This window comes from Desmodus rotundus, chromosome 8, assembly GCF_022682495.2.
Source record: "Desmodus rotundus isolate HL8 chromosome 8, HLdesRot8A.1, whole genome shotgun sequence".
NCBI classification, from domain to species: domain Eukaryota; kingdom Metazoa; phylum Chordata; class Mammalia; order Chiroptera; family Phyllostomidae; genus Desmodus; species Desmodus rotundus.
Window position 1 is genome coordinate 101,987,788 of NC_071394.1, and position 25,089 is coordinate 102,012,876.

The window sequence follows — 25,089 nt, forward strand, 5'->3', positions numbered from 1 at the left end:
ACTTAACTTTTTAAAGCATAAACACCTCAAGTATGTTGCTTAAAAATGTTTCCTCTCATTAAACACAGGGGAATTTGGGAGAAAAGAAAGGCATTTATGTTATCAAAAGTTTATTTAAATTTTGTAATAACTGCTTTCTAGCTTCTGATATTTAAAACATTACCACAATATTCAAACCTTAGAGATAGTCAATGAGTTAACCAAAATCAAAACAAGCAAACAAAAAATCCTCTGAGCTACTCTCCTAACCCTTCCCAATTATAAAAGATCATCAATTTTATTCTCTTGCTTTTGCTGAATTTTAAAGTCACAAAAGCATTCACCACAGAAAACATTCTTTAAAAAGTAAAACAAGTATTCTACAAAAAAAAAAAAATGAAGCTCACCATGTCAGTTAACAACTATACAAAAGACAATTTTTAACAGTACAATATTAAATCATTACTGTTAAGGGGTCTTTCCAAAACGGCAGAAGAAAAGTTATAACCCTGCATTTTCAGAATTATAGTATTTGGTAGATTCAAACATGAAAACAAACATGACTTTTGATAGACTCTTAAATACATACTACTTACATGACACCTTGTAGAACTTTCTGGGGATCAGGGTCAAATAGCCTGTCAACATAGTGGCGACTGCTAGCTGTTACTTCCTAGAAAGTGGGGGGAAAAATTATGACATCTGAAGCCATGCAAATCACAAATTCACAGCATCACCCACATCAAATAGCTATATAATCTAACTTAAGGTAGATGCATTAGAATTTCTATAAAATACTTATATTAAATCATTCCGAGAAAAGCTTGTGACAAGATAAATAATAAGACAAGGAAGCAAGAAGACACCTGGTTCTCAGCGAAAACATAACTGGACAGTAGGACCTTTGTGGTGAGACCTGTAACCTTTGCCAACAGAACAGGGTTAAGTGTTAAGAAGCAGTTAAGTTTCTTAACTAACTGTTGGATGTCACCTACATATGAATAAGAGATAGGAATGTTGCTTCAGTTTAGTACTCACTCAAGGGAAAGAAAATCTGGCTTTCAGCAAGGAAGAAGGATAAGAAGTTCATGAATGGTCTATGAGGGACAGTCTAGGTGCCAGAGGAAAACTCTCAGACTGATGCACCGTAGCTGCGCTGCCAGGACACAGACATATGTAAAAATAAAAACAAAAACAAAGGAGTTGTTGCACTTTCTGTGAGGGGAAGACAATTAAGAATTAGAGTGATTTTTCAGGTCCGAGACAGTTAGCTAGTCTGAAATGGCTAAAGCTGGATAGAAGGGGGAGAGTTAGAGCATAAAGGGCAAGGGGAGACACTTACCTCCTTTTATTTGTATCATGGGGCTTGCTCTATTATTTATTTCTTTTAATACTTATTTTTGGGAGGTAACAGTGATTTTTTACATTTAATTTTCAATATTTAACATTATTTTTTTTAAAAGAACATTATTAGTAGTCCAAGAACCAGAGAAAAAGCATTTTTGTCCCTTGCCTTTTCTTTCTGATGCCTGCTGGAATATGCTCATGTACCCATTAGCAATAAATTATTATAGTGAGGAGAAAATACTTTTCCAGTTTACCCAGAATGCCATCAATAAAAAGTTAATTGCCAAGACACAGGGCCAGCTTAAGCTTCTGAGTCACCAAAAGCAACTGTGAAGAAAAACTACATAAATTCTAATTTCCTGACAATATAGTTAATCCAAAATCAAAGCATATTTTCATATTATGAGCTTGCAACCAAAATATACTCATAGGTTACCCAAACGCCCACTTTAAAATGTACTCCACTTATAAAGAACAAAGCCAGAGGCATCACAGTACCCGACTTCAAATTATTCTACAGAGCTACAATAATCAAAACAGCATGGTAATGGCTGGAGAACAGTTACACAGATCAATGGAACAGAATTGAGTGTCCAGAAATAAATCACAGGTATATGGGCAAAAAGTTTTGGACAAAGGAGCCAAAAACACACAATGCAGAAAAGAAAGCCTCTTCAATAAATGGTGCTGGGAGAACTGGAAAGCCACACGCAAAAGAATGCAACTAGATCACAGTTTGTCATCTTGTACAAAAATTAATTCAAAATGGATCAAAGACCTAAATATAAGAACAGAAACAATGAAGTACACAGAAGAAAACAGAAGTACTAAACTTAAACACCTGGGTCATAGAAAACATATTATGAATTTGACCCCAAAGGCAAGAGAATTAAAGGCAAAAATAAATGAATGGGACTCTACCAAACTCAAAAGCTTCTGCACAGAAAAGGAAACCAACAACAAAACAAAAAGGCAACCAACTGAATGGGAGATGATATCTGCAAACAGCTCCAACAAGGGATTAATATTCAGAATACATAAGAACTCATACAACTCAACACCAAACAAACACCATTTAAAAATGGGCAAAGGACCTGCCACACAACTCTCCCAAGAAGTCAAACAGCCATCAGATACATGAAAAGATGTTCAACTTCACTAGCTATTAGGGAAATGCAAATCAAAAATACAATGAGATACCACCTCATGCCCGTTAGAATGGTTATTATCAATAAGACAGGTAGTAAGTGTTGGGGAGGTTATGGAGAAAAAGGAACTCTCATTCACTGCTGGTGGGAATGTAAACCACTACAACCACTGTGGAAAACAGTACGGCGGTTCCTCAAAAAACTTTAAATAGAGTTACCTTATGACCCAGCAATCCCTCTTCTAGGTATCTACCTAAAAAAATTGGAAAACATTTATTTGCAAAGATTTATGCACCACTATGTTCACTGCAGCATTATTCATGGTGGCCGAGAGACATAGAGACAACCAAAGTGTCCTTTAATAGAGGACTGGATAAAGAAGATATGGTACATGTATACTAAGGACATGAGAAAAGACAAAATACTGCCATTTGTGACAACATGGATGGACCTTAAGAATATTATGCTAAGCAAAACACGTCAGTCACAGAAAGCTAACAACCATATGATCTCACTCAAATGTGGGTTATAAACTCATAGACACACAAAGACAACGGTATGGTGGTGACTAGAGGGAAGGGTCGAGGGCGGGGAGTAGTCAAAGGCGAAGGGGGCCAAATATATGGTGACAGAAGATGATTTGTTTGACTTTGAGTGGTGGGCACACGGTGCAATCTACAGATCATGTACCACAGAAATGTACACTTCAATTCTGACCAGTGTAGCTCAGTTGGTTGGGTGTTGCCCTGCAAAGTAAAAAGGTCGCTGGTTTGATTCCCAGTCAGGGCACATGCCTGGGTTGTGGGCCCAGTCCCCCGTCGGGGAGTGTGTGAGAGGCAACCAACAGGTGTTTCTCTCCCTCTTTTTCTCTTTCCCTTCCTCCTCTCTCTAAGAATACATAAAATCTTTAAAAAAAAAAAGAAAAGAAATATATGCTTGAAACCTATATGAACCTATTAACCAAGGTCACCCCAATAAATTAAAAAAAAAAAAAGACATGGCAGCAAAAGCAAGACTGATGAAAATTCTAACAGGGTACCATGAAAACACCTGCTGACAGGATCTGATTTCCTCAAAATAACAGAATCACAGAGTCAGGACAAATCCCTTGGTTAACAAATGAGGGATGATCTTTATCTAGAAATCAGATCGTCAAATGTGAAGTAGGGATGCAAGCAACTGTACAAATACATCAAGAGCAACCTCCAGGATTAAAATGAAAATAGTATTCCTGCAATAAAAACAGGTAAGTTTTGTCACTCCATTTGAGCACATGTGTTTTCCGGGCTTTTTAACACGGTAAGTTCTCCTCAGCTCCTTAGCCCCTTAGCCTCCCTCCTACTTGGGTTTAATCTTTGATTTTACTGCTCCTCTCAATATATTTTCCCACAGCTCCTACATCTCTTGCCTCTCATTGTGTTTTTAAAAAGGTAGTTGAGTTTAAAACCTGTATCTTAAACAACACAAATTTTGCCCATTAATAGCTATTTTCTTTAGTGTTCTGTGCCTAGTTCATTCCATTTAAAAAGCACTGAGTACCTACTATATGTAAAGGCACTGAAGAAGTCATTAAATATTAAAAAAAAATTAGTAAGGCTTGGTCGCTGCCCTCAATAATGCATATTCTATTGTAATTGTGTTTACATATTTATATTCCCTACTTGAATACAAAACAGATGTATACAAACATAAAGGCAGCACTGAGGAGGGAGTCAATAAACCAGGAGATTCAGTGAGGCCTTCTTAGAGGAGTCGGTTTTGGAAAATGAGTAAGACTGCACAAGAATGGGCAAGGAAAGAAAAAACCAGTGTCATAATCACAGCCATAGGACATGTGAAGCCAACACCCATATAACATCAGCAAGTATATCAGGTGCTGGCACTGAAAAAGGAGGGAAGGTAGAGAGAGGGGTGACCACAGAATGTAAAACACAGAAGGCCAACCAAGAGGTGACCCATCAGTGCAGAGTTCAGATGGACTTTTGGTTGAAGTTCTGTGCTAGGTGCCAAAGAAAGTAAAAGAGAATGCTATGGCAGAGCTTTGCATTTAAGGAGCTTACAATCTATAAGGAGGTCAGTCATGTACACAAAAAACAATCCTCTGAGCCGCCTAGGTATTAGCAAGTTGGGCAATATAGTCACTTTTTCACATTTACCTTACTTTGTTCTTCTGCCTAACATATTCATTTATTTGTCTGTATGGGACAATCCCTATTGTTTTACTGCTTTCTTGTGTAAATCAGGTCATCTCTCCCCTCTCAGCCCTCTTTTTCTCTTCTTTCAAAAGACAGCCTGGACTTGTAAGAATTTGAGAGAGAAGGCAACTGGTACACATATTAAATAGGTTGCTCAGGAAAAGCCGCCCCCACCCTCAAAGGACCCTTCTTTTGCCTCTGTAACTTGTTTCCTTAGCCCATTTCTTCTCTGGCTCACTTTTAACTGCCCCAGTAACTCTCTAAATAGACTTTCTCTTATAATTTGGGGAAAAATAAAAGAAGGTAACATCTGAACAAAAACCTGAAGAAGGTAGAGGACTAAGTCTTGCAGCTATCTGGGAGCAAAGCTTTTTAAGCAAAGAGAACAGCAAATGCAGAGGCTCTGAAATGGGAAGTGTCTGCTGTGCTCAAACAACAGAGGCCAGCACAGTTGGAGCAGAATGAGCAAAAGAGAAAGCAGGAGACTTTTGGTCAAACAGGGGCCAGCTGGTAAAGAGCTGTGTTGTCCAATATAATTACCACTATCCTATATGGCTATTGAGCATTTGAAATGTGGCTAGGAACTGAACTTAAATTTTTTTAACTTTAATTAATTAAAATTAAACTCTAAAAACCAACACTGGCTCTTTCCAGATGGCACCAAGCCATGGGCATCTCTTGGGACAACTGGCACAAGCGCCAGGCGCAAGAGAAAGCCCTACCACAAGAAGCAAAAATATGAGCTGTGACACCCTGCTGCCAAAACTAAGATTGGCCCACACAGCACACATACAGTCCTCGTGCCAGAAGGTAACAAGTACCGTGCCTTCAGACTAGACGTGGACAACTTCTCCGGGGGTATGGAGTGTTGTACAGGCAAATTAAGGATTATTGAGGTTGTCTACAATGTATCCAACAACAAACTGGTCCACACCAACACTCTAGTAAAAAACTGCAGCGTACTCAATGACAGACAGAGCACTGCTGACAGTGGTGAGTCCCACTAAGCACTGCCCCTGGGCTGCAAGACAGGGGCCAAGCTGACTCCTGAGGAGGAAGAGGTTTTAAACAAAAAAATGATCAAAGGAAATTCAGATGAAATGATAAAAGGAAGAAGAATGCCGAAATCAGCAGTCTTCTAGAGGAGCTCCAGCAGGGCAAGCTCCTGGCATGCATCACTGCAAGACCAGGCCAATGTAGACGAGCAGACAACTACGTGCCAGAGGGCAAGGAGTCAGAGTTCTCCTTGAGGAAAACCAAAGCTCAGAAAGGCAAATAAATTCTCCTCCTTCCTATCTTAGCTCATGTAAAAAAGGTGTCTGCTGCCCTACAAACAAATAAACAAACAAAAGCAAACAACACACACACACACACTGGATTCATATATTAGAAAACTTTTAAGAGTGTTTAGAACTACTTAGTTATGTAAATCTACTTTTCAACAGCAAACTTTTATGAAACCTAAATACCAAACAAGTATTTCCAATCAAAATTCAATATCCAAATTGTATAAGATACACCCCAGATTTTGAAGACTTGCTATAAAAAAGCAAAATAATTTCATCAGTAATTCCTTATATCAATTATCTGTGGAAATACTATCTTGATACATAGGTTTAAATAAGATATATTAAAATTAATTTTTTTCTTTTTACTTTTACAGCACAGCTACTAGAAAATTTAAAATTACATGTGTGGCTTGCATTGTTTTTCCACTGCACAGCACTGGTATAGAGTCCTGTTGGTAACTGCAAGAATTTTGATTTTTATGGCATGAGTTGGAAAGCAATTAGAGTTTTGGGAAGATAGAGACATGATCTGACTTGTTTTAAAAGGATCTCTTGGCTGCAATTTTAGGAACAGACAAATGTGTGGAGGGAGTCAGAGAACAAAAAGCAGGGAGGTTAAGTAGGAGGCTATTTCAATAATCAGAAATGCTATTATTTCAATGACATGATAGTAGCCTGGACCACGGCAAGAGTTTTGGAGGTAGTAAGATTCACTCAGATGCCAGATAAATATTGAAGCTGAAATGACTGTCAAATTGGATATTCTGTCAGACTAGAGGTGGGATGTAAAAGATGAGAGAAATGAAGGATAAAACCTAAGGTTCTTGCCTGAGAACCTGTAAAGATTGAGTTGCCAGTTAAATGAGATGAGGAAAATTGTGGGTGGTGCAGGTTTGAGTGAGAAGATCAAAAGTTCAGTTTGGGACATGTTAAATTAAGAATTTTATTAGACATGCAAATGACAATGTCAAGTTGGCAGTTGGATATATAAGTCTAGAGTTTAGGAGAGAGTTGTGGGCTGGAGATATAAAATCAGGGACTTGTCAGCATATTAATGGGATGAGTTCAATAAGGGAGAAACCATGGATAAAGCAACCCTTGAAGACTGAATTCTGGAGAATTCTGAAGAAGTAGCCAGTGTTGTGGAAGGAAATCCAAGAAGCCAAATGAGAGAATGTTTCAAGGAGGGAGTAATCACATACGCCAAATACTACTGATATGTAGCTTAAGATGATAACTAAAACCTGACCAGTTGGATTTAGGAACATTAAGGACATGAGTGATCTTGATAATAGCAGTATGGGTACAGTGGTGGGGCCAAAGCCTGCTTCGAGAAGGTTTAAGAGAGAATGGGAAAAGAGGAATTAGAAAAAGGATATACAGACAGTTCTTTCAGGGGGATTCATTAAAAAGGGGAGTGAGGAAATAGAAGAGCGGCTAGAAGGAAAAGTGGAGTCAGGAGAGTTTTGTTTTGTTTTGTTTTTAAAGATGGAATAATTACAGCATGCTTATTCTATTAGTGGAAAAAAATTTTTAATAGAGAAGAAAAACTGATGGTGCAATGGGGCAGGGGAGAACTTCTGGAACAATGTTCACGTATAATTCAGAGGGAATGGAATTAACTAACCAAATACAGCATGGAAAGTACAATAACCAAAGGAAATTAATTAGCTCATTATGGTAGTTGAGAGCTTGTGGACATTCTCTCTGATCACTTCTATTTTTTTAGAGTAAAAATGGTGAGGGTGGAGATGGGGTAGGATAGGGAGGTTACTGGTTTGAAGAAAGAGAAGGAGTAAGACACTGAATGAGCCAGGAATATGTACCAGGACTGCCAGGCAGCACTAGCCCTCTTAGGGGTCATGATTATAAATTTAAAGTGAGACTAAGTAAGCATGGCTATGTTTTCCTCCAGGTACACTACAGTGTACAGAAGTAGACATGAATGAGAGAGTTAAATTTAAACAGGGTTGGAAATTCACACTGAGGTTCCGTCTTCCTTCCTGCCCATGCAGGAAGGGTGGGAGGGTTTCTGATATTCTGATCTTTCAAGATGTGCCTTTATTCTCCCCTCAGAAAACCAATGCCCTTTTACATTATTATGTGTATATAACTTCCAGTAGCTGGAAGGAACTGTATACATGGTGATTCCTCCATTTTCCCAACCAACAGAGTGAATGTGTCAAGTAACCAGCTAAAAGCTCAGGGTACACTATGTGCCCACACACACACACACAAAAAGCAAAGCTAGCCAGGGTCAGACTATGACCTCTGCCTTTTGGCAGAAGGCTTCAAACAAATGCCCTAGCAAGCCCTCAAAACATGAACTCATTTTACACATTCAAAGCTGTAATAGAGCGACCACAAATGTATGGGGTGAGGGGCAAAAGTAGGTTTACAGTTGGGAGTATACAAAACTGTTTATTCTTATATTAGTATTTATCTATTAAGTATTGTATTACTTGTATTATCTGTCATATTATTTTGTATCCTTACTTACAATTTATCTTTTAGGTATTGATGGCTGGTAATTTAAGCAACAACCAACAGAAGTAGATACTTAAATCTACTTTTGCCCACCCTTGCATATTAAAAACCTATTATATATTTTATGCTTAATAGCAGCCACCCAAATTATATTATGTGAAAACGTACGTGGATCCCTTCAGCATAACGTTTGTAGACAGCACATTTATGAGTTAGAGTTTCTTCTAGGAAGAGCTGAATCTACTGTGTGCACAAACAGGTACAGATCATTAAAAAAGAAGTTGGAAGTAAATTTCTTCTTGCAAGAAAAAAACAGAAACAGGTAATGAGTTGCATTCCATCATGTGGAAGCAATTTCCCTTTTATTAGAGTGACCATCTGTGACGGGCAGCCTCTGAGTTGGTCCCCAATGATCCCCACCTCCTGGGTATTCAAGCCCTGTGTATTATTATCTCACTTTGAGTGAAGACTGGATGTAGTGACTTGATTCTAGCAAATGTGGAGAATGCAGCAGATGCGATGGATGTCATTCAGTTCTCTCTGACAAAGCCAGCTGCCATGCTGTGAGCTGTCCTCTATGAAGAGGCTCCCATGACATGGAACTGAGAGAGGTCCCTCTCTGGCCAAGAGCTGGCAAGGTACTGAGGTTCTCCTCAGTTCAACAGCCCACATGAAACTAAACCCTGCCAGTAACTTGGAATTGGATTCTACCTCAATTGAGCCTTCAAGTGAGATGCGGCTCCTGATGACACCCTGACTGCAGCCTCACAAGACTTTGGGACAGAGGCACCAGCTAAGCCACACCTGAATTCCTGACCTATAAAAACTGTGAGATAATAAATGTTCTGTTAAGGCAGCTAAGTTTAGGGGTAATTTCTTACACAATAATACAATAGATAACGGACCTTCAAGTTTATCATAGTGCAGGAACACTAAAATAACTGTCACAGAATACACATAGACCAAGAGCTTTGGGCTACATGATAACCATACCTGTCATTCTTCTTTAGCAATACGAAAGAAAAGGGGAAAAACTTAGTCAGTCAGAAAACTGCTCAGACATCCTGAAAAGGCAAACTAGAACAGTCTCTATTTGCCCTTCTGAGTAAACTACCCATGACTGGGGTGAATTAAAACCTTGCATTTTGCAAAACAAATTTTTCAGGAAGGGTTTTAAATACAAAATTACTAAGTCCCAGACTTCTCACAAATGGGACTTAACTCAAAAACCGAAGAAATACTTGTGTCCAACTAAAATTTGGGGGTGAAACAATGAGTGTATTAGACAATGAAAAAATGAAAAATGACAATTTAAGGTAAATAAGAAAATATCAAACTACTTTTTATTTCACTAAAGTCTTACTCTATGTATATTTGATTATCATATAATGTTCTTTATTTCGAACTTACTCAGGCATTATGTGGTAGAAAGAACAAATGATTTGGCATTTAAGACTTAGGTTTGAGTCCTACTTTTACCACTTAACAAGCTTTATGACTTAGGGGCAAATTAAAATTCTGAGACTGTTTCTTCAGTTATAAAATGGCAATGCTACCACAATGCTCACAGTGTGGATCAAATGAGATAACATACGGGAAACCCTTTATATGTTGTAAAAATACCATACAAATACTGATTTCATGGAAATTCTATTTTTGTACAAAAAAGATAAATGGCTTTAATGAGTGTGCTCGTGCTCCTCTTGGTTACTCATATTTATGATTAAATCTTATAATTCAGACAAAAATATCTTTTCTCATCTACTAGCAACTTTCTCTAACAGAAAGCTATGTATTTAACAATACACATTTGAGTGCTAAACTTAAAAACTTAAACTTTTCATTACTTGGGATTTCTAAAAATCACTAAAAATGTATAAAGTAATAATCTGTGTAGTTTTTATCACTAACTTTAGGTGTTATACCATGGACATAGAGAAAATATAAGATCACAGTGAAGAATAGCAATGTATAGTTTAAGGAGTAATCATTTTATATACAGTGTTCTCTCTCCCATACAACCAATACCCCCAAAAGACAACACCCCAAAAAGAGACAAATATTTTTATAATACCTGACACTTGTTTAGTATGTTACTGTTTGCAAAGCATTACCCTATCCATTTTCTCATTTAATTCATACCTGTCTGTAGTGTAGAAATTAAAATATTACAATCCTCAAGGGGAAAGCTGTGACCCCTAAGAAATGAAACTTTAAACTAATGATTGCCAATCAAATTTTAATATCAATTATTCCACAAACTACTAGGAACTTCAAGAAAAAATTGTTCATAATGTTCATTCAGCACATAAAATCTTGGTTGGGGGAGAAATGAAAGACGTACTACCAAAAAATAGGAAGTTTAAGACCTATTTCAGACAAATTCAACATGCGAATGAATATCTTTAATTTACCAGGTGTTATGCTAGGTCCTGGTAATAGAGAGATAAGATGGAGTCTCTTACCCTCAAGGCGTTCACAGCCCAGAAAAAGAAGCAGATATGTAAAGCAAGTTACAAACATAACTTGTAACACATGATTAGGGTAACCATAAAAGTCGATACAAGATAGAAACTCAAAGATACAACCAACAGAAGTACTGAAATTAGGGGTGGAATGGGAGGTGATGTCTAAGCAGTAAGGATGAGTAATTTGAAAGACTAGTATTAATTTGCCAAGGGAAAAAGGAAAAAAAAAACCGACAAGGACTCTAGGTAGAGAGCACAACACATGCAAAAGAGAATTCTGAAGCAATGCAGTGTGTCTGAGAAATGCAATTTAGTATTATAATGATATAGTATGCACTTAGAAATACAAAGCAAAGTTGAAGCTGTACTCTAATTTAGTCAGTCAACAAATATTTAAACAGCTATGAGGCAGTGTTCTAGGTAATTAACAAAAACCCTGTCCCTTAAGGAAAAAAGAAAAGCCCACACTTGCAGAGCTTACCTTTTAGCATGAGCAGAAAGACAAAAAGCAATAAACATAATAAAAAAGTAATATAGCCCTGGCTGGTGTGGCTTAGTGGACTGAGTGCTGGCCTGCAAACCAAAGGGTCGCTGGTTTGATTCTCAGTCTAGGGCACATGCCTGGGTTGCAGGCCAGGTCCCCAGTAGGGGGTGCTTGAGAGGCAACCACACATTGATGTTTCCCCTCTCTCTCTCTCCCTCCCTTTGCCTCTCTCTAAAAATAAATAAATAAAATCTTTTTAAAAAGTTAATATAGATTAGAGCACTATACATGCTAATGGGAAAAATGTTTAATAGAAACACTTTATTTCCATGTCTTTATACTACAGGGTCCAGCAGAGCAGAAGTAACGCCTGCTTGAGTCTGGTTTGTAGGGTACATGAATATCTTGCATGAGATGGACAGCAATTTAAACATTTTACCTAAAATGTCATGTGGTGTGCTTGAGTGTGATATTGTTATGTTACAGAAGTACATGCTTACAATTTTGTAAAAAAAAGGGGGCGTTATTTGTGTAGGACCCTGTACATACACTGTCACAAACTGGGGAAAGGGAGAAGTGCAGGAGAGAAAGAGGGAGGTACACTAAGATACACACGCCACTCAGAGAGCTGCATGCTCCCAGCATCTTAGCAGTCCTAAACACAGGCAGCACTACTCTCTAACATACATTTTGTAAGTCCGCAGCTGTGGTTTAGCTGTTAAAATGACAACTGGTACTACTGATATCTAGTGGGCAAGGACTAAGGATACTAGGTGTTCTACAATATATGGGACAACAGGCCCATATCTCCAAAAAACTTTCCACTATGCAGTCAAGTAGGAAAGAAAACCATTTTTAATTATCTGAGCTTTCAAGTTAACTGCATTTTTTTACACATAAATACAAAATATGTTCCATATTATTTTATTATACAATTTTCCAAGAATGTAACTCCCATATGAATAAAGAAAAAGTTGTACGTTGTCTTATTAGGAACTTTACCAAACATTGTTCATTTCAGAAAGTCACATAAAAAAAACCCCACTTACTGCATATAAGTAACCATCACATCATACCTATATCAGTCTGTAGTGCAGCAGCACAATCATAGCCAAATTACATATATTTGCAAATACATCACTACTTTATTATTCTTTCTAGAATAGTAGTACCTGTGTATTTACTAATTTAAACGATACATATTAGTTTCCTGCTCTTTCTTCCTTAATACACTGGAACATTATGGCAATTCTTTAAAAGTTACATGTGAGGATAGTTAACTTATCTATGAATTTCACTTTAGGATAGACAAGCTGTGCCACAAAATATGTTTCAAGAAAAGGGCGTTAAGTTTGGTACATTTGGGAACCACTAACTAAAACAGCTCATGTTCCAGTCCGCTGGGAGCCCCAGAAACCTGTCTCCATCTCCTAAATGATTTGAAACCAAAATCTGATTTTCCGATGTCTCCAAAACTCTCAGTCCAAAAAAATATATAATGCTTCCTTTGGTTACTTTGACAATTTTCTGAAATGCCAAATTCATAATTATTCATTTTCAAGCCCAGCAACACTCCATGTGTTTGTATTTGCCCCTGAAGAGATTAGGGCTTCCATAATCTGCATGGGCAGAAAGATAAAAAGCAATAAACATAATCAGAAGTTAGTAATCAGTACTTTGATTTCAGCATTTTACTAACCTGTGCCTTAATTTCAAATCATATGTCCTCCTCTTTGGTTTTGGTGAGATGGTTAAACTCACAACATCCTAAATACTGCTGTATAAATACTGTTACTTTGAAGAGTTCTGGTGCTACGTAGTATTTCTCTGCTAGAGGGTTTATTCCACAATTAAACCAAAATAATTGCGACATAATTCTTTCCTAATTTTGAAAGAAGATATCTGCCTCCCTCTGGAACAATACAATAAGGATAATACCGTCAACAAAGACTGACCTTTTTCTTAAAGACAGCCACCATGGCCTTCTAATGTACTCCGAAATTCCTACTTGCCTCCAAAAGGAAGAAAAAATAGAACAAAATGCCCAAGTACTATTTAAAACCCAAGATTTTGGTTTGTTTTCTTTTCACAACAAACAGTTCTTGTATTCTGGTAAACTTCTGGCCCCATTAGAACTCAATCAGATTCTCAATTATTTTAAACCCATCAATAGTATTGCAACTATTTTTATCCTGAACATTTTTAAATCATGAATTAATGCTTTGGTGTTTCTAGAGGCTCACAGCACCTCCCTCCACCCCCATTAATCGATGCCCTGCTTTTCTGTAGTCTCTAGCAACCTGGGAGTTTATAAAATGGCGCTTTGCAGTCGGCTGGGTCCCATCAGTGTAGAAGTAATTTACTATGATAATCCAGATGCCTAGAGTATAATTTGCTTTAATTTCACAAACACAACCATGAAAATACTTATCTTCTCAGATAAGAGGCAACCCTGACCTCTCAATAAATAACTGACTGAAAATTGGGCTTTACATGTTAAGAGAATATATTTTAAAATAAATAATAAATCAGTGCTCATAATGTCTGAAAATAAAATTCTAAAATGTAAGGCTGTGCACCCAATTTTTTTTAATTTAGGTGTTTGGAAATCTGACTCTGACACTTTATATAATGGCATGTGACAGTGGGCAATTCAACCTCTTTGGTTCTGTTTTCCCCAATTAAAAAACAAAGGACAAGAATGAACTAGAGATTACCTGCAGGTTTCTTCCAGGCAAAGATTCCATAGTTTTACACCCACACGAAAAGGGATTTTAATAATAGAAAATCCAGGCATAACTAGATTAAAAGGGATATGAAGAGTAGCCTTTACTTTACCTGTGAGTTTTTAAAGTAATGAAATATTAATATAGTCCTTGTGTAATATCAACAATTGTTATAAACATACTTTGGGTGGTCACAAGAACTGGGAGCAATTTAGCATTCGTGCTCTTTTCTAATCAGGTACAGCACTGTTTATCCTTTTGAGGTACGTACAAACCACAAATAGTCATATGCATCTAGATAACATCTAAGGCTCCCCCTCACTACTAAATTCTATTTGTTCACTCTTCAGTGTAGACAGAATGTCTGAAGACTGAGGGCCAAGAAGACATCCCCCCAGATAGAGTAAATAAACTAAGTAAGGATGTATGGTACAAAACAGCATAATCTGGAGGTCTAGGACAGCAAGAACCACCTCTGGGGCATAAGAGTGACAACGGTTGTGAGGAGTTTTACAAAGATTGAGATTTTCTCTGGGTTGGCTGGGGTTCATTTAAATGCCTCCAAAAATGATAAGCTACTTCAGGGAACCCACTAGGATGCATTCAAATGCCTGTGTCTCAATCCTGAATGAGTGAGACTTCTCAGACGAATGTGGTGTTATCCTGGACCCTAAGAATAATTTAAATTATTATTCAAGACTGCAATCATGTAACGACTTAGAGATTCTGGGTAGCATCTCTCATGGTATACCTCTGAAGTAGTACTGTCCAGACAGGCTAACTGTCTGTCTACTGATTTTATAAAGGCCTTATTTGCTTCAGACTCTTGCAGGCATAAACATCCTTGCCTCGGAGCTATCCATGGTGCTTGACTCAGAGTCAGCCCACCACTTCCAGCAATTGGTGCATTAGCTTTCCTATTATAATGCCATTCTGGAGCTGTCTGATCTATCACCCACATTGTGGCCTATGACAATCATGCCAATATTATGCGCCACTTGTGATCTCTATCTAGTCCACTCTGCCTGTGCCCAGACCCACATGCCTTACTTTTGCCCTCACTTGGGTCTGCAGCTAACTGAGCTCTGCCTCCCAGGTCTGCTACACCATCTGCTACACAAAGCCCTTTCTGTAGATATACTACACCGTTTAGAAGATCACCAACTTACTCTGGGCAACAGATTATGGTTCTTCAGAGCCAAGAATCCCACATGGTATCTTACATGGATTTAAAAGTGATTTCAAGTGACTTTAACATTTTGCTATATATGACTTTGTGATTGACTTTAGGATGAGTAAAGAATAGGAACTGTTAACTCAAAATTGATGTGTGGGTTTCAGGGAATCCCTGAATCTCTTGAAAGTATGTGATTCCTTAGGCAGATGTATGTTTTTCTGGGAACAGGACGTTGAGACTGTTATCCTTAAATGGTTAATTAAGAACCACCGATAAATATGCAGATAATTTCCAAATAATGATCACCCCAGTTTCAAGCACTAGACCTTTGTATCTGTAGTATAATAAATATATTGGGTCTTTGTCCCAGTTCCTGGCACAGATCTCATAAAATTATTGGAATTTCCTGACTAATATGTCTTTGGTTATTCAGAAGGAGCCCCCTTCTGAGCATATGAGCTAATGCTAATGAATGATTATGCTGAGGCCCCAAGATAGTGTCAGGATGGAACTCATTACCAGAAAGACCTAGTGATTACAGGGCTGGAACTTTCAATCCCACCCACCAACCTCTGGGAAGGGGAAGAGTGAGGGGCTGCAAATCAAAGTTCTATATAAATTCCTGAATAAAATTTGATGAGCTTCCAGGTTGGTGAACGCTTCCACATACCAGGAGGGTGGCCGACCCCAGTTTCACAGGGACGGAAGTTCCTGCACTTGGGACCCTTCCAGATCTTGCCCTATGTATTTGACTGTTCATTTGTATCCTTTATAACAAACGAACAGACAAAAGTAAATGTCTTCCTGAGCTTTGTGAACTGTGGTAACAAATGATCGACTCTGAGGAGGGACTTTGGGAACCTCTGATTTTAGCTGGTCAGTCGGTGGTACAGAAGAACAACCTGCACTTGCAACTGGTGTCTGAAACGGGAGCAGTGTCGTAGGACTCGACCTTTAACCTGGGGATCTGACACGACCTCCAGGTAGATCGTATCAGAATTGAGTTAAATTGTAGAACACCCAGGTGGTGTCCACAGAGAATTGGAGAATTGTTTGGTGGTATTGAAAACACTCCAGAATATGCGACTGTTTATTGGACAACTCTAAATGGATGTCCAGAAAACACTTCCAACTTGGAATGTCTAAAATAAAATTCATTTTCCCTCCTTACTACCCTAACACATTCCTCTCCTAACCCTCACATCTCAGCAGATGATACCACCTAGTCGTAAAGGGAAACACCCTGTGAATCACGCTTGATCTTGATCATGACGCTTTCCTTTTCCTCATTCCCCGTATCCAGTCAGTCACCACTTAGAACTTTTTGAAAGCTGAGTAAATTCTTAAAACACTCCTAAAACAAAAGAATCATGTGTTCTATAATCCTTTTCCAGGTGGTAAAGATCTCCAAATATTAATAGATCCTAGAGGCTAGAAATTCTTCCAGTAGACCACAACCTTTCATTTTAATAGAAAGCATGCCAATCTCATCATTCCCTCTGGTCCTGTATTATGAACATGCTAGAGAGTATTCTAGTATATTCATACTAGAGGATAAATACTAGTGTATTCTAGTATATCCATACCAGTATATTTTAGTATAGTCATAGTAGAAGATAACAGTATTATGAATATACTACAGGATAAAGCCAACTCTTGATTCTTCTGATGGAGGAATCCTCATTTATGGAATGAGGTCAAAAGAGTTTTCCGTTATCAAAGAGACACGTGGAGGCTGTTTCTGAAAAACAGCTCTCAAGTTGAGATACCTTTCATTCCTATAAATGGTTCCAATGATCACGGTAACACCGTTCGATGAAGGCAGCTATTCTCCAATTTCCAGAAAGTAACAGAAAATTTCCTTTGTCAGTAATTCCTTATCTTTACCCAGAAGTCAGCATGACAGATAGCACTGCAAAATAACTGCCAACTCAGACATCAAAAAGATAAAAGTCAAAATTGCTGAAATTCCTGGGCCATGACACTATTTAAAAATTTTTAAAGAGAACGAGGATACAGGAAGGCTAGATCTCCAAGTGAAATTGAAGAGACCCAACATGAAGATACGTCCAATTCTTGGTAAAGCCTAAAGGACCTCCTGAGCACTCATTTTCTGAACTCAGGCAGCAATCTTTCCTTAAAGAGACAGCAAGATGTCTGGAAACATTGTACACTGAGCATCTCCCATTCTTCACACATTGCCAATAAAGATTAGGAAGTCCATACCATCTCTAGACATACCCTGTGCTTATTGGTATTTTGTAAACTAATGGTAAACTTTAAAATGTGCTGACCATGTATCACTTTGCATTTATTACTAAAAATCAAGAGGCCAAATTTGTGCGTATGGGCTGGCTGGGCTTAAAACTTCACAGAAAACTTTCTTCCTAACTATTGTCAGTTGTCCATGGAAGAGAGCAAATCAATATGCAACATGAGGCCAACAGAATGCTTATAGACATTAGGGACAGAACAAAATCAAAGAATATCCAGACTTGGAATACATGATACAATTCTAATAGCTGCTTGTTAAAAAGGCATAATGATATACTGGGGAAAGATTATAAAGAAGACAATTAAAATTAATAAGTGTCTCAGCTGTCTCTATCGGCTACACCCTATTCAAAAGCATTTTATGACCTTTTCTCTCTCAAATAATTACAAAGTGATCAAAGTAATATGCAATCATCCTTTTAACAAGGTCTTTCACAAAGCATACATTTTCATTTTAAGTCCAATTATCAATCTTTTAAATTAAAAACAGGTCATGCTTTTGGTGTTTTGTCTAAGAATTCTTCACCAAACCTAAGGTTCTGCAGATTTTCTCCTGATTTTTTTAAGTTGTATTTATTTTTACAATTAAATCTATGATCCATTTTGAATTAGTTTTTGTACGAGGTGTGAAGTTCAGATCAAAATTAATTTTTTTACCTATGGATAAGAGGATAAAAAGATAAGCTGGGAGAAAATATTTGCAAAGGACTTGACAAAGGACTCTCACCTAGAATATATAGAGAGCTTTCAAAACTCAGCAGGCAAAAACACAGTCCAATTAAAAACTGGAGAAAAGGACATGAAGAAATATTTCACTGAAATGTTTCATTCATATTTCAATAAACTATGGATGGCAAATAAATAATGAAAATATTTTTTATACTACCAATCATTATGAAAATGCAGATTAATATGATAAAAAATCACTACACATCTATTAAAACTGCTAATATAAAAAATAATGACAATATCAAATACTGGTGAGGGTGCAGAGAAACTGCATCTCTTATACATTAATGGTGGGAATATAAATGGTATAGCTACTCTAAAAAAATTTGTTGGGTTCTTTAAGAACTAAACCATACAATGTAGCAATTGTACTCCTGGCCATTTATCTCAGAGACACCAAAAGTTATGTCCACACAAAAACCTGTGCATGATCATTCATAGAAGGTTATAATAGCCAAAAACTGTAAACAACCAAAATGTTACTGTGTGCTGGTCTCATCCTATCATTAAACGATGTTGTGGTTGAACAGGCCTTTGTGGTACTTCTCATGTTTGAAAGTACATGCAAACATGTGATACTTCTCATGTTTGCAAGTCACAACAGCAATAACCAGCAGAAAGCTAAACAAGGGTTTGTTCCTTGCAGGACCATGGGGTGAGGGAATGGGAAGCACATGTGCACATGGGGCTGGGGTCCTGCTTCTATTGAGATAGAGGCTGGGAGCCTAGGGTTTCACTGGCTCACTCTTTATTGGTGAATTTAAAACACAAAAACCAGGATTTGAAGTTTAGGAAGAGTAAAACCAAATGACCCAAAGGGCCTGTTATTGAAATCAACCAAAATCTCTAAAACAAAGGCACCTCTGAGGAGGGAGATGGCCTGGCTCTTTATCTAGTCTGGTGGCTGGCAGTGTTTATTGGAGACAGCCATCCTTGAAGTGAATGCTTCTTTGACCTGGATGCCTCAGCAACCAAAGCTTAAGTCAGGCACTTACATTACAAAAAGAAAAAAAACTGCCAAAGTTTATACTACAAAGGTCTAAGAGTTGAATGGCCAAAGAAATCATAGGACATTCATGCTATGAAATACTACTTAGCAATAAAAAGGAACAAACTACTGATACACACAGTGAATCTCAAGAGTATTATGTTGAATGACAAAGCCAAACTCAAAAGGTCATATACTGTTTAAGTCTATTTATGTAACATTATAAAAAGTGACAAAGTGATAGACATAAAGAAGAGCTTAGTGGTTGCCAGGGATTAGACAGTAGGGGAGAGGGAGTAGGAAGGTGTAACCACAAAGAGGTTGCGTGATCTTTGTGATGATGGACTAGTTCTGCACCTTGATTGTGGTGGGGGTTACACAAATATACACATGTGATAAAATGATACAGATCTATACACATACTTATATCAATATGAATTTCCTGGCTTCAATTTATACTACAGTTATACAAAATGTAAGCAATGGGGGAAACTGAGCAAAGTGTACACAGGAATCTCTCTATCATCTTTGCCACTTTCCTGTAAATCTATAATTATTTCAAAATAAAAAGGTTTTTAAACCTTTTATGCAATTAATATTAAGTCATCCAAAAGTTTGGGAAACATGAGAGAACTTATAAATTTGTTGTAAAGGGTGACGTAAGGCTAAGTGAACCCAAAGAGCAATATGGATGACCACGGTGCAGCCTAGAAAGAGCTGGAGAGTTTGTTCAATTCCCCAAAACAGACAGTTCAAACATTTATTGAGTACCTAGTACACAAAACCTGGTGCCATAAATAGTCATGGGATTAAGAGAGAAAAATTAATCTACTAAGAAGATAAGATAGAATAACTATTAAAGGCATAAAGTCTTCTGCAGAAGCAGTTCCCATTTTCCTGGAATACTCTTCCATTTTTCTAGTTTGTTCTTACTCATCCTTGAACTCTCAGCTCATTGTTACTTCTGGGAAATCTCCCTAACTCTCCTCACTGCCTTCCACATTAGATCAGAGTCCCCTACCACATGCTGTAACAGCATCCTGTATCTTTCATTCATACACTGACCTCCATTCACAAACAAAGAACTGTGTGACAACTTGTTGTCTACTCCCACCACCCCGCCCCATTAGGCTAAAATCTCCAAAAGGGCAGAGACAGGCCTGTGTAGTTTGCCATTGTAATCCTAAACCGACACAATGCCTGGTAAATGACAAAAGCTCAAAGTATATCACATGAATAAATCTATACAAAGCTGTAATTCGTATGTACAAATGATCAAGCAGACAATAAGTTACTGGGGTTTAGAAGAACCCTAGATCACTTCATCTTGAGAAAGCCAGTTTATATGGGATAGAAGGTTTTTGTAGAAGGATAAGCAATCTTCTATCCAAAGCTGAAAATGAAATGTCAGCCCTTCTGCAACAAAAACCCACTAAAAATTGAAGCAGGGACGTGGCATGCCAATGTGTTCTGCAGAAAAATTAATGTGGAGAATGAACTTGAACTGAGAGGGTAAGACATTTCAGGCAGTAAAAATACTTGAGAGGACACTGTACAAATGCAGGCACAAAATGCTGAGGCCTTGAATGAGAGGATGACCGTGGGAACAGAGAGATGTGAGAAACACTAAGAATAAAGAGCCAACAGAACTTAAGAACTAATCAGACATAGGGGCATATAAGGGACTCGAGTCTATGATAGGTCAAGAGGCTTACAGTGAGTAATCAGGTAAAGAGAATACCATTAATAAAAATGGAAGTCATGACCACGTCCTCTTAGGAGATGGAATGTGCTTTGTTGAAGTCATGGATAGCATCCACACAATTGAAGATGTGAGACCAAATGGAGAAAAGTCAAGGCTAGTAATGTACATGTGCTAGCTGATCACAGCCAAGATTACAAGAATGAGTAAGATCTTTCAGAGGAGAAGGTAAAAAGAGCCTTGAATAAAATCCTTTAAAATGATATGATTTGCCCCTTACTTAAGTTATACTTATCAAGCTATAGAGTCATTCGGACTGTGAGCCCCGTGAGGCCATACCCTTGCATTCTCTAAAGTATACATTACAGGGTGTTGTACATAACTGGTGCACAGTAAGTAACCTATTAGCGGAATCAGTTATTTCAAAGATACTTGCTGATTAATATTTCCTGTTCCACCTTACTTTGTATTTCAAAAATTTGAAAGGAATGGGCTTCACTTTAAATTAGTATAATCAGTGCCTTTAGACCGTTTAAGTCATTTATCCAAAGGTATGACTTCCCAAAGCTGTAGGACTAAAGAACAAAGAAACTAGACTTGGGGACTTGTGAAAATCTAAAAAAAAAAAAAAAAGTCCCCAGTGAGACTAGGACTAAAGCAAATCTCCACTAAAAGTAGGGAATACTCTTCAAGAAGTTTCTGAATAAAAGTAATCAAGAAATATTTACAGAGGAAGTGAAACAAATCAAAATTTTCAATTGTAGGTACAAGTTGATAATGTATAAAAAGTAAATAAGCTTCAGGTGAAATGAAAGATAAACAAGATAATAAAAGGGAATTGAGAACAGTGGAGATGCATAGTTTCTTAAAAACATATGAGAGAAAAGTCATTGGCCTGCTCTCCCACAAAACATTCCTGGATATTGCAATCAAAGGTGGAGTAATGGGTTAATCTCATTTAATGTTTAGGTGAACAGTATTTCCCAGTTGCAATTTAAAAATAAGACAAAGGACCACTAAAATGGATTAGGGGAGAAATTTGTTAACAGCCTCCCCCTCAAAAGTAAATGATCAAGGCTGCAGTATGCCAGAATGCTCTAACCCCGAATCATAAGCAAATGTCTGTCCTAGGTGCTTCCTGATAGCTGAGTGTATTTGTGGGAGAAGCCAGGGAAGAGAAAAGAAAACAGTTGGGAGTCGCAGACTCTAGGAACCTGACAAGTCATCTATAATCCAATTACCCTCTCAATATCAGAGTGCCTTCCACAACCAGTCTAAAAGATGGTCAAGCAGGGTACACCTACTTGTTTCCAGCAATAGCAAAGAGACTATGGATAAACTGACCACTCAGAATTAGACGCATCTAATTTGAGGCAAAACCCTTCGAAGTTATCGCAAAGTAACTTTCACCTCTGGTCCTGGATCTCTCAAGAGCAACATAATGAAAGTCGTGTTTTGTTTTATTTTTGTTTAAGCTTAACAACAACTAGGTATTACTTCCTGGCATGTCAATATGTTCTCTTCTTTCAATAATAGGAAAATTGGATTTTTCCCCCCAAGGTCTCCCCGTAAAGGAAAAAGGAATGCCAAGCACAAGTTCCTTTAGATTCAGGGCTACAACCTCCCCAGCAGAGAAAAGGGTCTTAACTAATAACTACACACGCTAGATGTTGTAACTGATATGTAATCCCCATTGCCAAGAAGCAAGGCTGCTCCAAACAGTGTCCGGGTGCTGGGACGCGACAGAAGCCACACAGACCTGGCCTGGCAGCTCTGAGGCTGTGGAGAACAAGAAGCCCGCATCCCTTCTTGCCAAAGCCGCAAGGGGCAGGGTGGGCGCTTCTTCCCAGGCCACCGGCAAGCCCCGCGCCTCACAGGACAGAGCCCTCGGCCCTGGAGAATTGACATTGCTAAGAGGAAAGCTCAGTGAAGCGCCTGGCAAATCCCAAACCGCGCGGCCAAACCAGCTCAGCTGCCCGTTCGCCCAACCACCCTGGATGCGGTACTAAGAACCGGCACCGGTGGGAGCTCCGACAGTAGACGTCTCTGGCTCGGCCCGCGTTCCGTCTATCACACTCGCCCACCCTCTTTCATTCCCCAGCCCAAAGCTGAGCCGCAGGTGACCCTAGGGGGTGATGCCCCAGAGGCACACCGCGTTTGGGGTAAATGCTGCAGGCTGGGCCCGAGCTCCCAGGCTGGCGGCTGCAGCAGGTCACTCACCGAGAGGACGCTCATGCGGATTGGGGTCTCCAACAGGCACGCCATCTTGAGCCTTCCCACCCGGCTGCAGCGGACGCCGGCGCGGGGGCCGGCACTTTCGACAACAAACTATTCGGCCAACGACAGCACCTCTACAGAAAGTCAGGCAGGTAGACGAGAACAGATCACGCTTTAGACACCGCCGAAGTACCGCCAGAGCCCGCAGAAGGGAGAACAAAGGGAGACCGCGCCTGTGGCCTCCTTACGAATCGTCGGCTAATAAACAGCAACTACTCTCAGCCTGGGTTAGAGGTGGGGAGCGGACAGCAGTTTCCGCATGCGCAAAGAATATCTGCCGGCCCCACCTGCCGCTCACTGTGGGCGGAGCCTCGGGGGCGGAGTCTCGCTCTGTCTCTACTAGCTTCAAGACTGAATCGTAGCAATTTTGAGTTCGCGTATTCCTATTCTGAAAAACTGGTATGTGAAGCCACATATATAATTTGAAGTTCATTTGCACATTTTTCTCACTCCTTCTTTGCACCAAACTTGTGGCGTAATTATCTCCATTTTACCTATGGAGAAACCGCGATCTCAGTACAGTCTTCTGAGTATTTCACAATCCAACGCTGAAGTGTGACCTGCTTTAGCATTGTCTGCCCTACCCACTTATTCTGATCTTTTGTTAAGAATAGATACTCTAGAGTCAGAACACTTGCGTTTAATCTTTGCTACTTCATGTCTCAGCTGCAGTACCTCTGGCAAGCTACGTAACGTCCTTTAAGTCAGTTTTCTCTTCTGTTAAACAGGGGCTATGAGGATGAAGAACACAAAGGTCTTAGAATGTGCCTGGAACGTAGAAAGGGTTATATAAGTGTTAGCATTTCTCCAGCCTCTGGGTCAAGTAGGGGAAAATGGCGGCAAATATCTGAATATCAGCTAAAACGCTGATAACTGAAGCCAAATAAAACTATATATGTATATATATATATATATATATTTCTAATTACAGTATTTCTGATTGATTAACTCCACGCTGCCACTATATGTGTACTTGTGTGTACGTACCTACAAAACTGCCCTGGACTTGGCCCGACCAGTTTCACCTTTGTGATGCTCGCAACCAGTAAGGTTTTTACAGGATGGTTGTAATGAGCCTGTTATGTCACTTCTTCTTCCACTTCCATAGCCACTCTCTAACTCAGACTGTCTTCTCCCCTGGACTACAGCAATAGCTTTCCAACCAATCCGGTAGCCTCTAGCCTCTCCTTTGCTTTGCTCCTCACTGCTTCCCTATCTTCTCAGGTACTTGGTTTCTAAATTTATTGTAGCGTTACTCAAGCCTTGCTTATGGGTCTGTGTGTCCCTAACAAACTATTGAGTTTCTGGAATGCAGGAATTTCATTTTAGATTTGCCTTCTGCTACAACACTATGCCCCAAACTTTAGTAATCTGCGTACCATCCCCACAATCTTTGTCAATCTGTGCCCAGGTATTATTATTCACTCAATATTTTTCTAAAGCCAATTTCAATTCATGAAATAATTTTGGCTTCATCCTAAACCATAATACCCTGTCAAATCAAGTTTATTGTGCTCTTTATTCTTATTCTGGTACACATTAACATAATAACTACAAAGAAGTCTAAATGTCCATCCATGCATCACTTAAAATCATGTCACATACTACATACCACAACAGTGCAGAGCATAACCATTACACAGAGGTATCAATTCAATGTTCGGTTGATACTTGCATGATATAAAATTGTTATAGGTGTGTTTGATCCACACTTCATCTATTACTTCAAGCCATACATCCTGCAGGAAGCCTCTCCCCCAAGTTTAGGTTAGGTGACTCCTCCCTCATGTCTTCCTCCCTCACTCTGTTCTTGCCAATA

At 38.7% G+C, this 25,089-nt stretch overlaps 1 protein-coding gene and 1 pseudogene across 3 annotated transcripts in view; one reads left to right on the plus strand and one right to left on the minus strand.

Annotated features, from left to right (window-relative positions):
• ARMC8 (armadillo repeat containing 8) overlaps positions 1–23,498 on the minus strand; it is a 100,038-nt gene extending 76,540 nt beyond the window's left edge. For 2 of the 3 annotated variants that reach the window (XM_045199669.3, XM_024566146.4), the window contains exons 1-2: positions 23,214–23,498; positions 576–652 (exon numbers count right to left, since the gene is read on the minus strand). In XM_045199669.3, coding sequence (XP_045055604.1) covers positions 576–652; positions 23,214–23,258 — 122 coding nt within the window. In that variant the 5' untranslated portion in view covers positions 23,259–23,498. The remainder of the gene's footprint in view (positions 1–575; positions 653–23,213) is intronic. The other variant, XM_045199670.3, reaches the window with a different exon arrangement.
• On the plus strand, positions 5,337–6,072 carry LOC112309916 (small ribosomal subunit protein eS8 pseudogene; annotated as a pseudogene).
• Positions 23,499–25,089: the final 1,591 nt, after the last annotated feature.